The sequence below is a fragment of the Procambarus clarkii genome, chromosome 75 (assembly GCF_040958095.1).
Source record: "Procambarus clarkii isolate CNS0578487 chromosome 75, FALCON_Pclarkii_2.0, whole genome shotgun sequence".
NCBI lineage: Eukaryota > Metazoa > Arthropoda > Malacostraca > Decapoda > Cambaridae > Procambarus > Procambarus clarkii.
Window position 1 is genome coordinate 26,840,548 of NC_091224.1, and position 11,972 is coordinate 26,852,519.

At 51.2% G+C, this 11,972-nt stretch overlaps 1 protein-coding gene across 1 annotated transcript; it reads right to left on the reverse strand.

Annotated features, from left to right (window-relative positions):
- Positions 1-5,493: 5,493 nt before the first annotated feature.
- On the reverse strand, positions 5,494-11,477 carry LOC123771765 (alpha-(1,3)-fucosyltransferase C-like). Its single transcript, XM_069313601.1, has 5 exons — positions 11,366-11,477; positions 11,017-11,202; positions 8,296-8,454; positions 6,663-6,802; positions 5,494-5,645 (listed from the first exon to the last, which is right to left on the reverse strand). Exons 1-5 carry the CDS (start codon positions 11,413-11,415, stop codon positions 5,494-5,496), a joined length of 687 nt encoding a protein of 228 aa, XP_069169702.1. The 5' UTR covers positions 11,416-11,477.
- Between the last annotated feature and the right edge of the window lie 495 nt (positions 11,478-11,972).

Below are 11,972 nucleotides of genomic sequence, written 5' to 3' on the forward strand. Positions count from 1 at the left end.
CATGCTGGGAAGGCTATGTAGCACCATCAACTGTGTGGGGTAATCAGAGTGCGCTAAATATCACCAAGGATGCTAATACGCGAACAAAAAAGCATAAGGGGAACGATATCAAGGGTATCCGATTTACCAATAATTCTATCGAGGGACAAGTGACAGCGAGGGACGGGCGGGACATTCAACAAGGATATGCACAACTGTAAGAGGGACGATGCAGCTAGGACAATAAGGAGCAGGGTGGCGCTCCAGGAGTTAAGCGTGTATGACCAATATGCAACCTTGCCAGAGCCGTTTCCCACCGCCGGTTACGGTGGTAGAAGGAAGGCCACAGGGACACACTTATCTTAAGAGTACGCATCTTGTTACCAGTAACAGAAGACCAACAACCCTGCTAACGGGCAAGGATGGAGGAATGAATATCTGGGTAAAAGTCGGAATAAGGAATACCTTTACAGGAGATGGGACAAGAGCAGATAGCTTCCTTAGCGGCAGCGTCCGCACGCTCATTTAAAGACACAGAGGTGGCAGTAAACCAGGTGGTCTTGGAAGGGTTCGAAATTTCCAGAGATGAGGTCAAGAGGCACCTGCTGGATCTGGATGTGAGAAAAGCTGTTGCTCCGGACGGAATCTCACCATGGGTATTGAAAGAGTGTGCAGGAGCACTTTGCTTACCACTCTCCATAGTGTATAGTAGGTCACTGGCGACGGGAGGCTTACTAGAAATATGGAATTCTAATTTCTTCTTTATTATGCACCCCATACCCATCCCGTGGGCGGTGGTGTAAAGGATTACAAAGGCACATAATCGGTTCAGGAACTGAACCCTCTAGTTCATTTAGCTAAGCAAATAACAATCTTTTGATGCTAGTTACAAAATTATTAATGCTATATATATATGTATACATACTCATACATACATTTACATATATTTACCTATACATATATACATACACATACATATTTAATCACCCACATAAATACACACATCAATAATCTTTTGTGTCACAAGTGATTCAACAAGAGGCTCACAACAGTCACTATACAAGGCACTTTACATCTATGGTGAGTCACACAGTTACTAGTCTTGCTCCACACCCACCCAACTGGGCGGCAGCTTTACAGTCTTGTGCTCCACACCCACCCAACTGGGCGGCAGCTTTACAGTCATGTGCTCCACATCTACCCAACTGGGCGGCAGCTTTACAGTCATGTGCTCCACATCTACCCAACTGGGCGGCAGCTTTACAGTCATGTGCTCCACACCCACCCAACTGGGCGGCAGCTTTACAGTCATGTGCTCCACACCCACCCAACTGGGCGGCAGCTTTACAGTCATGTGCTCCACACCCACCCAACTGGGCGGCAGCTTTACAGTCATGTGCTCCACACCCACCCAACTGGACGGCAGCTTTACAGTCATGTGCTCCACACCCACCCAACTTGGCGGCAGCTTTACAGTCATGTGCTCCACACCCACCCAACTGGGCGGCAGCTTTACAGTCTTGTGCTCCACACCCACCCAACTGGGCGGCAGCTTTACAGTCATGTGCTCCACACCCACCCAACTGGGCGGCAGCTTTACAGTCATGTGCTCCACACCCACCCAACTGGGCGGCAGCTTTACAGTCATGTGCTCCACACCCACCCAACTGGTCGGCAGCTTTACAGTCATGTGCTCCACACCCACCCAACTGGTCGGCAGCTTTACAGTCATGTGCTACACACCCACCCAACTGGGCGGCAGCTTTACAGTCATGTGCTCCACACCCACCCAACTGGGCGGCAGCTTTACAGTCATGTGCTCCACACCCACCCAACTGGACGGCAGCTTTACAGTCATGTGCTCCACACCCACCCAACTGGGCGGCAGCTTTACAGTCATGTGCTCCACACCCACCCAACTGGGCGGCAGCTTTACAGTCTTGTGCTCCACACCCACCCAACTGGGCGGCAGCTTTACAATCATGTGCTCCACACCCACCCAACTGGGCGGCAGCTTTACAGTCATGTGCTCCACACCCACCCAACTGGTCGGCAGCTTTACAGTCATGTGCTCCACACCCACCCAACTGGGCGGCAGCTTTACAGTCATGTGCTCCACACCCACCCAACTGGGCGGCAGCTTTACAGTCATGTGCTCCACACCCACCCAACTGGGCGGCAGCTTTACAGTCATGTGCTCCACACCCACCCAACTGGGCGGCAGCTTTACAGTCATGTGCTCCACACCCACCCAACTGGGCGGCAGCTTCACAGTCATGTGCATGCATTACCTACAGTATGCAAATTTTGGATACTTCGCTAAGATTTCGGGCAGCACATCATTATGAATGAAGTACTTATACATTTCTTGGACACTATTGATGGTGTTATCTCTAAATTCCGCGATTTTTTCACATTCCATTATATGATGACGCAAAGTATGCGAATAGTTCTGCTGACAGAGTTTACATTTAGTCAAATCTACATCAGCAGATGTTGCAAATTTCCAGAGGTACTTGTAGCCGAGCCTAAGCCTAGCAGTGGTAACATCTAGAAGTCTGCTAACGTTATTGGATGACCCATAAACGTGCGGTGCTTCCTGCATAATAGAATGATGATAGATGGAGCAACTGGTGTGAATTTCACTTTGCCTCAAGTTTCCGAAATTTAGTTGATGTTCCCGGAATATTACTGCCCTCAGGCTGCTCAAAGGCAGTCCAAGTTGGTAATCAATTTCCTCTTTATGAGCATGGAAGACGGCGAATGTGGTCCCAATATACAAAAAGGGTGACAGACAAGAGGCACTGAACTACAGGCCAGTGTCCTTAACTTGTACACCATGCAAGGTGATGGAGAAGATCGTGAGAAAAAACCTGGTAACACATCTGGAGAGAAGGGACTTCGTGACAACCCATCAACATGGGTTCAGGGAGGGTAAATCTTGCATCACTGGCTTAATAGAATTCTACGATCAGGTGACAAAGATTAAGCAAGAAAGAAGGATGGGCGGATCGCATTTTCTTGGACTGTCGGAAAGCCTTTGACACAGTACCCCATAAAAGGCCGATGCATAAGCTGGAGAAACAGGCAGGAGTAACTGGTAGGGCGCTCCAGTGGATAAGGGAGTACCTAAACAATAGGAAGCAGAGAGTTACAGTGAGGGGTGAGACCTCGGAATGGCGTGAAGTCACCAGTGGAGTCCCACAGGGCTCTGTACTCGGACCTATCTTGTTTCTGATATACGTAAATGATCTCCCAGAGCGTATAGACTCATTCCTCTCAATGTTTGCTGACGATGCTAAAATTATGAGAAGGATTAAGACAGAGGAGGACTGCTTGAGGCTTCAAGAAGACCTGGACAAGCTGCAGGAATGGTCGAACAAATAGTTGTTAGAGTTTAACCCAAGTAACTGTAATGTAATGAAGATAGGGGTAGGAACCAGGAGACCAGATACAAGGTATCATTTGGAAGATGAAATACTTAAAGAGTCAGAGAGAGAGAGAGAAAGACCTGGGGGTTGATATCACGCCAGATCTGTCCCCTGAAGCTCATATCAAGAGGATAGCATTAGCAGCATATGCCAGGTTGGCCAACATAAGAATGGCCTTTAGAAACTTGTGTAAGGAATCATTCAGAACTATGTATACCACCTATATCAGACCAATCCTGGAGTATGCAGCTCCAGCATGGAGTTCATATCTAGTCACGCATAAGACTAAACTGGAAAAGGTTCAAAGGTTTGTCACCAGACTAGTACTTGAACTGAGGGGTATGAGTACGAGGAGAGACTACGGGAATTAAACCTCATGTCGATGGAAGACAAAAGAGTTAGGGGGGGGAGACATGATCACCACATACAAGATTCTCAAAGGAATTGATAGGGTAGATAAAGACAGACTATTTAACTCAAGGAACACACGCACTAGGAGACAGGTGGAAATTGAGTGCCCAAATGAGTCATAGAGACATTAGATTTTTTTTTTTAGTGTCAGAGTGGTTGACAAATGGAATGCATTAGGCAGTGATGTGGTGGAGGCTGACTCTATACACAGTTTTAAGTGTAGATATGATAGAGCCCAATAGGCTCAGGAATCTGTACACCTGTTGATTGACAGTTGAGAGGCGGGACCAAAGAGGCAGAGCTCAACCCCCGCAAGTACAACTAGGCGAGTACACACACCAACATGGCTGGGAACCCAGCAAAACTTAACTGTCTTAAATTTACTGGAGATAAGAAACAGTCAATGTTGACTCTCGACGACCACTGGATGGACTGGATTAAAGGACTCCAGAGCCATGAGGGCACTACGAGTCAACGACAACCACAAAGGAGGATTGACAGCAAGAAAGTAGGAGACGAAGAGCATAGAGAAGAGCATAAAGTTCAGCCGTGAAGATGCTAGTCTCTGGAGGCAGGTGACACACAGGTGTGTCAGGAAACACAACAGAGTAGCCAACACCGTCAGCAGACTTAGACCCATCGGTGACGACGGAGATGGAGCGGGAGTGTGAAGAAAAGTGAGCAAGGAAAAGAGATTGGCCGATAAATAACCATAGTTTACTCACGTTAGTCACTGATTGGCTAATAAGTAACCACAACTGTGCCTGACCTCCCTCACAGGCGAGAAGTTAATAAGTCACTATTACCCGGCGTCCTGTTGAAGGCTTCGCGCCTCTTCACCGCGGCCTCCTGCTGTAGAGCAACTTGTAGGTGTCCGACCTCACCGACTCCGAGCAGGTCGGGACGCTTCCGGAACTCAGCGGTTATTCTCACTAGCGCTGATCCGTGGGTGTCTCAGTTAACCAAAGATGGTTCTCTTGTAGTTCAGTATTCACTGTGTCATTCAGAACAAGAGGGCGAGGAATGGAGAAAATGAAGGTTGTGTCATTAACAAATAGCTTGAGATGGTCGCGAGTCTTGATATGTTGAGAGGCATTTGTTAGGTCATTAATGTAGATGAGAAAGAGGAGAGGGCCAAGTATGCTGCCCTGAGGAACACCAATGTTGATGGGTAGGGTGGGAGAAATGGAATTATTCACAGAAACATACTGGAGTCTGTCAGTAAGGTAAGATTTGAGGTATTGCAGGGAGTGTCCTCTGACTGCACAGTGTTGCAGTTTAAGCAGGCTATTGTGGCTAACAGTGTCAAAAATCGTACGAAGGTCAACAAATACACCCACAAGGTACTCATATTTGCCAAGAATGTATAACAGTGTATACACGCAGGTGTATAACTTTATACACCTGCGTGTATAAAGTTAATCATACTAATTGCATCATTGGTGCTTTTATGGGGTCTGAAGCCATAGTGGCAAAAGCTAAGTATATTGTACTTTGCAAGTAGAGCTGTTTGTAGTGTAACTTTTGTAAATATTTTAGACACGGTCGGCAAGAATGATATTGGTCTGAAATTGTTGACTTCAGTGAGACCACCACTTTCATGGACTGAGTTTACTCTGGCTTTTGTAATATATCAGGCAAGGTAAATAAATGTAAACAAAGCCCCCTATGATTAAGGAAAGATGTACAGGTTTCGTAAGGGGTTGTGTACAGGCTTGACGAGTACTGGTTGTTCATGGGGCGAGCTGTTGTCCTTGTGTCTCCGGCTGCTGGAGTGTGCCTCACCGACACCACCTCGCGCGCTGGAGGTCACGCGGCTACTGCCTGAAAAACAACAAGAAATTGACTGATGTTAAAAGCGAGCAAATGCTAAATAACAATCTAAATAACAATCAATCAATTTACAGTCTCCGTGGTGTAGTGGTAAGACACTCGCCTGGCGTTCCGCGAGCGTTATGTCTTGGGTTCGTATCCTGGCCGGGAAGGATTTACTGGGCGCAATTCCTTAACTGTAGCCTCTGTTTAACGCAACAGTAAAATGTGTACTTGGATGAAAAAACGATTCTTCGCGGCAGGGGATCGTATTCCAGGGACCATAGGATTAAGGACTTGCCCGAAACGCTACGCGTACTAGTGGCTGTACAAGAATGTAACAACTCTTGTATATATCTCTCCTACTGTCTCCTATAACTGTTGTTATGTTCTTATGTTGTTACGTTAGCTCGTTTTCTATGTTTCCCTCACCTCACACCTCACACCTCACCACCTCATAGTATAGAGAACCACACTGAGGGAAAAACATGGAGAGCTAAACTATTAGACGCGGCAACAAGAAAATTCTCTGCCAACATGTCAAGGGGCCCCACAAGTTGAGAGGAAATGATGAACCAGCCAGACTTGATCAGGTATTATCCCTGAACGAGTCAGACATAAGTGAAGTCAAAGCAGAACTCCCCCCCCCCCCTTCGCTCCAGATGTTCCACTAGCTTTCTTCGCACAAACTTCTCCCTCAGCTTGCATGGTATGCAGGTTAGGGACACTGGCCTGTAGTTCAGTGCCTCCTGTATAGTTGAAACAACGTGTGTGTATGCGTGTGTGAAAAAAATAGTAGTTAGTAACAGTTAATTGATTGATAGTTGAGAGGCGGACCGAAAGAGCAGAGCTCAACCCCGCAAGCACAACTAGGTGAATACACACACACACACATGCACGCATACACACGCCCGCGCGTGCCCATCACGTGAGAAGGTTGCGTGCAATTGCAACATAATATGGATGCAATGGAAGAGATGTCGTACCCATTGATAAAGGCTGCTATGTGGTGGTTGAACCGGGTCCGACAGCTAGAGCCCTCCACGAACCACTGGTGTATGTCATGGTAGACCTTGACGGTGTGGTCGGCGTGCAGCCGCTCACACAGTTCACAGTAGGGCTTGGACCAGTTCTCCCAGCTGTTGGGGACACGGTGATATCTCTTCCACCTGCGAACACACACTTCTATTACACGTAGGTAGGAACATCACCTCCTAGTCACCCCCAGAGAACACTGTCAACATCAGGGGTCTCTGGTTATACAGTAGTCACCCCCCAGAGAACACTGTCAACATCAGGGGTCCCTGGTTATACAGTAGTCACCCCCAGAGAACACTGTCAACATCAGGGGTCCCTGGTTATACAATAGTCACCCCCAGAGAACACTGTCAACATCAGGGGTCCCTAGTTATACAATAGTCACCCCCCAGAGAACACTGTCAACATCAGGGGTCCCTGGTTATACAGTAGTCACCCCCAGAGAACACTGTCAACATCAGGGGTCCCTGGTTATACAATAGTCACCCCCAGAGAACACTGTCAACATCAGGGGTCCCTAGTTATACAATAGTCACCCCCCAGAGAACACTGTCAACATCAGGGGTCCCTGGTTATACAATAGTCACCCCCAGAGAACACTGTCAACATCAGGGGTCCCTGGTTATACAATAGTCACCCCCAGGGAACACTGTCAACATCAGGGGTCCCTGGTTATACAATAGTCACCCCCAGAGAACACTGTCAACATCAGGGGTCCCTGGTTATACAATAGTCACCCCCAGAGAACACTGTCAACATCAGGGGTCCCTGGTTATACAATAGTCACCCCCAGAGAACACTGTCAACATCAGGGGTCCCTGGTTATATAATAGTCACCCCCCAGAGAACACTGTCAACATCAGGGGTCCCTGGTTATACAATAGTCACCCCCAGGGAACACTGTCAACATCAGGGGTCCCTGGTTATACAATAGTCACCCCCAGAGAACACTGTCAACATCAGGGGTCCCTGGTTATACAATAGTCACCCCCAGAGAACACTGTCAACATCAGGGGTCCCTGGTTATACAATAGTCACCCCCAGAGAACACTGTCAACATCAGGGGTCCCTGGTTATACAATAGTCACCCCCAGAGAACACTGTCAACATCAGGGGTCCCTGGTTATACAATAGTCACCCCCAGAGAACACTGTCAACATCAGGGGTCCCTGGTTATATAATAGTCACCCCCCAGAGAACACTGTCAACATCAGGGGTCCCTGGTTATACAATAGTCACCCCCAGGGAACACTGTCAACATCAGGGGTCCCTTGATTTACAATAATAATGGGAGCTTCCAAGCTCGAAATCTCTTAGTAAATGTAAAGTTGCCGAGAGTGAGGAAAGATGAATATGTTTCGCCAGTGTTTAAGGCTTGTAGACTACTGTCCGCTTACACCAGAGACGGCGTGAGGACTCACCTGAAGTGCAGACGAGGAGTCACAATAACGTGGCTGAAATATCTTAACCAAACCACACACTAGAACGTGAAGGGACGACGACGTTTCGGTCCGTCCTGGACCATTCTCAAGTCGATTGTGACTGTGACCTGAGAATGGTCCAGGACGGACCGGAACGTCGTCGTCGTCCCTTCACCTTCTAGTGTGTGGTCTGGTCGGCTCACCTGAAGTACTCGTTGTAAGCAGTGTCGTTCTTATCGAGGTAGATGAGGTGGTCGGCCAGCGCCTTCACCGAGGGGAAGGTCAGGGCGTCTATGTAGGCGTGTGGTGGCGCGTGTAGGCCGTAGTTGGCCTGCCCGAACACTACTGGAACGATGTCCAGCCTGTAGGACCACCTGGCCTGTAGTTACTGGACTACCTTGTCCCCCTCCCCCAGCCTGCACCACCACCTGGCCTGTAGTTACTGGACTACCTTGTCCCCCTCCCCCAGCCTGCACCACCACCTGGCCTGTAGTTACTGGACTACCTCCTCCCCCCCAGCCTGCACCACCACCTGGCCTGTAGTTACTGGACTACCTCGCCCCCCAGCCTGTAGGACCACCTGGCCTGTAGGACCACCTGACCTGTAGGACCACCTGGCCTGTAGGACCACCTGGCCTGTAGTTACTGGACTACCTCGCCCCCCCAGCCTGCACCACCACCTGGCCTGTAGTTACTGGACTACCTCCCCTCCCCCAGCCTGCACCACCACCTGGCCTGTAGTTACTGGACTACCTCCCCCCCCCAGCCTGCACCACCACCTGGCCTGTAGTTACTGGACTACCTCCCCTCCCCCAGCCTGCACCACCACCTGGCCTGTAGTTACTGGACTACCTCCCCCCCCCCAGCCTGCACCACCACCTGGCCTGTAGTTACTGGACTACCTCCCCTCCCCCAGCCTGCACCACCACCTGGCCTGTAGTTACTGGACTACCTCCCCCCCCCAGCCTGCACCACCACCTGGCCTGTAGTTACTGGACTACCTCCCCTCCCCCAGCCTGCACCACCACCTGGCCTGTAGTTACTGGACTACCTCCCCCCCCCAGCCTGCACCACCACCTGGCCTGTAGTTACTGGACTACCTCCCCTCCCCCAGCCTGCACCACCACCTGGCCTGTAGTTACTGGACTACCTCCCCCCCCCAGCCTGCACCACCACCTGGCCTGTAGTTACTGGACTACCTCCCCTCCCCCAGCCTGCACCACCACCTGGCCTGTAGTTACTGGACTACCTCCCCCCCAGCCTGCACCACCACCTGGCCTGTAGTTACTGGACTACCTCCCCTCCCCCAGCCTGCACCACCACCTGGCCTGTAGTTACTGGACTACCTCGCCCCCCCCCAGTCTGCACCACCACCTGGCCTGTAGTTACTGGACTACCTCGCCCCCCCCAGCCTGCACCACCACCTGGCCTGTAGTTACTGGACTACCTCGCCCCCCCCAGCCTGCACCACCACCTGGCCTGTAGTTACTGGACTACCTCGCCCCCCCCCAGCCTGCACCACCACCTGGCCTGTAGTTACTGGACTACCTCCCCTCCCCCAGCCTGCACCACCACCTGGCCTGTAGTTACTGGACTACCTCCCCTCCCCCAGCCTGCACCACCACCTGGCCTGTAGTTACTGGACTACCTCGCCCCCCCCAGCCTGCACCACCACCTGGCCTGTAGTTACTGGACTACCTCGCCCCCCCCAGCCTGCACCACCACCTGGCCTGTAGTTACTGGACTACCTCCCCCCCCCAGCCTGCACCACCACCTGGCCTGTAGTTACTGGACTACCTCGCCCCCCCCCCCAGCCTGCACCACCACCTGGCCTGTAGTTACTGGACTACCTCGCCCCCCCCAGCCTGCACCACCACCTGGCCTGTAGTTACTGGACTACCTCGCCCCCCCCCAGCCTGCACCACCACCTGGCCTGTAGTTACTGGACTACCTCCCCTCCCCCAGCCTGCACCACCACCTGGCCTGTAGTTACTGGACTACCTCCCCTCCCCCAGCCTGCACCACCACCTGGCCTGTAGTTACTGGACTACCTCGCCCCCCCCAGCCTGCACCACCACCTGGCCTGTAGTTACTGGACTACCTCGACCCCCCCCAGCCTGCACCACCACCTGGCCTGTAGTTACTGGACTACCTCCCTCCCCCCCCCAGCCTGCACCACCACCTGGCCTGTAGTTACTGGACTACCTCCCCCCCCCCAGCCTGCACCACCACCTGGCCTGTAGTTACTGGACTACCTCCCCCCCCCAGCCTGCACCACCACCTGGCCTGTAGTTACTGGACTACCTCGCCCCTCCCCCCAGCCTGCACCACCACCTGGCCTGTAGTTACTGGACTACCTCCCCCCCAGCCTGCACCACCACCTGGCCTGTAGTTACTGGACTACCTCCCCCCCCCAGCCTGCACCACCACCCTTACACTAGCTATACACAGTTAACTATCAACACTCCCTCATTGGCCGAGGAAAATATATAATATCTCCCGTTTTCTCTAATAAATCCATCTGAAATTCTTATTACAATCGAAATAAATAAATTGCCAAATAGTATGAAAAGTAATTATAGGATCACTTTGATACTTATGGGTAAACCATTCCAATGAAGTGCTTTGTGAAGTTTGTAAACGATACAGTTGGGCCAGATTCACGAAAGCACTTACGCAAGCACTTACGAACGTGTACATCTTTCCTCAATCTCTGACGGCTTTGGTTACATTTATTAAACAGTTTACAAGCATGAAAACTTCCCAATCAACTGTTGTTATTGTTATAAACAGCCTCCTGGTGCTTCGGAGCTCATTAACTGTTTAATAATTGTAAACAAAGCCGCTAAAGATTGACAAAAGATGTACAGGTTCGTAAGTGCTTTCGTGAATCTGGCCCCATAATTTAGGATGCTTCAACGTACCTTAAAATCCGGAAGAACTTTTCCGTGACGTAGTCCCGACAGAGAGAGTTCTCAAAGGAGAGGTAGAACTTGTAGTGTGTATTGAGGAGGAGGTCACACTTGTCTGACTGGTGGAGGCTACAGGAGAGGCCGCCACACCTGCCATATTGGTCCACCTCCACCCAGCGCCTCAGCGTCGCCACCAGCCTAGCACACACACGCACCAAACATTGTTATTGTCACAGTTTATAACACACATGTGTCATTCCATGAATATGTTTAATTACAAGTATGTATTCTCATGTATATATATCATGTGTATGGTGAAGGAGGAGGTGTGTGTGTGTGTGTATGAGAGAAGGGCTCGTACTGCTCCCTGCCGCTGATGGCGTCACAGTGGGACACGAACCACGCCGCCATCTTGGTCTTCCCGGCCGCGTAGTTCCTGCTGGTCTCCTTCAGCGGTACACGCCGACGGTACACCCTCCCGTACCTGCTGGCGGTACACTTACACTTACACAGGTACACCAGCTGTGGCTCCCAGGGTACACAGGTACACCAGCTTCAAGGGTACACAGGAGCACCAGCTGTAGCTCCCAGGGTACACAGGTACACCAGCTGTGGCTCCCAGGGTACACAGGTACACCAGCTGTGGCTCCCAGGCTACACAGGAGCACCAGCTGTGGCTCCCAGGGTACACAGGTACACCAGCTGTGGCTCCCAGGGTACACAGGTACACCAGCTGTGGCTCCCAGGCTACACAGGAGCACCAGCTGTGGCTCCCAGGCTACACAGGAGCACCAGCTGTGGCTCCCAGGGTACACAGGTACACCAGCTGTGGCTCCCAGGCTACACAGGAGCACCAGCTGTGGCTCCCAGGGTACACAGGTACACCAGCTGTGGCTCCCAGGCTACACAGGAGCACCAGCTGTGGCTCCCAGGGTACACAGGTACACCAGCTGTGGCTCCCAGGCTAC

What these genes read in the sequence shown, in the direction of transcription:
- LOC123771765 (XM_069313601.1), bottom strand. Translation starts at nt 11,415, where the DNA reads ATGGCGGCGTGGTTCGTGTCCCACTGTGACGCCATCAGCGGCAGGGAG. An exon ending in AAGTTCTTCCGGATTTTAAG is followed by an intron (nt 8,455 to 11,016) that starts GTACGTTGAAGC and finishes GTGGTCCTACAG; the next exon opens with GCTGGACATCGTTCCAGTAG. An exon ending in GTTCGTGGAGGGCTCTAGCT is followed by an intron (nt 5,646 to 6,662) that starts GTCGGACCCGGT and finishes GTTGTTTTTCAG; the next exon opens with GCAGTAGCCGCGTGACCTCC.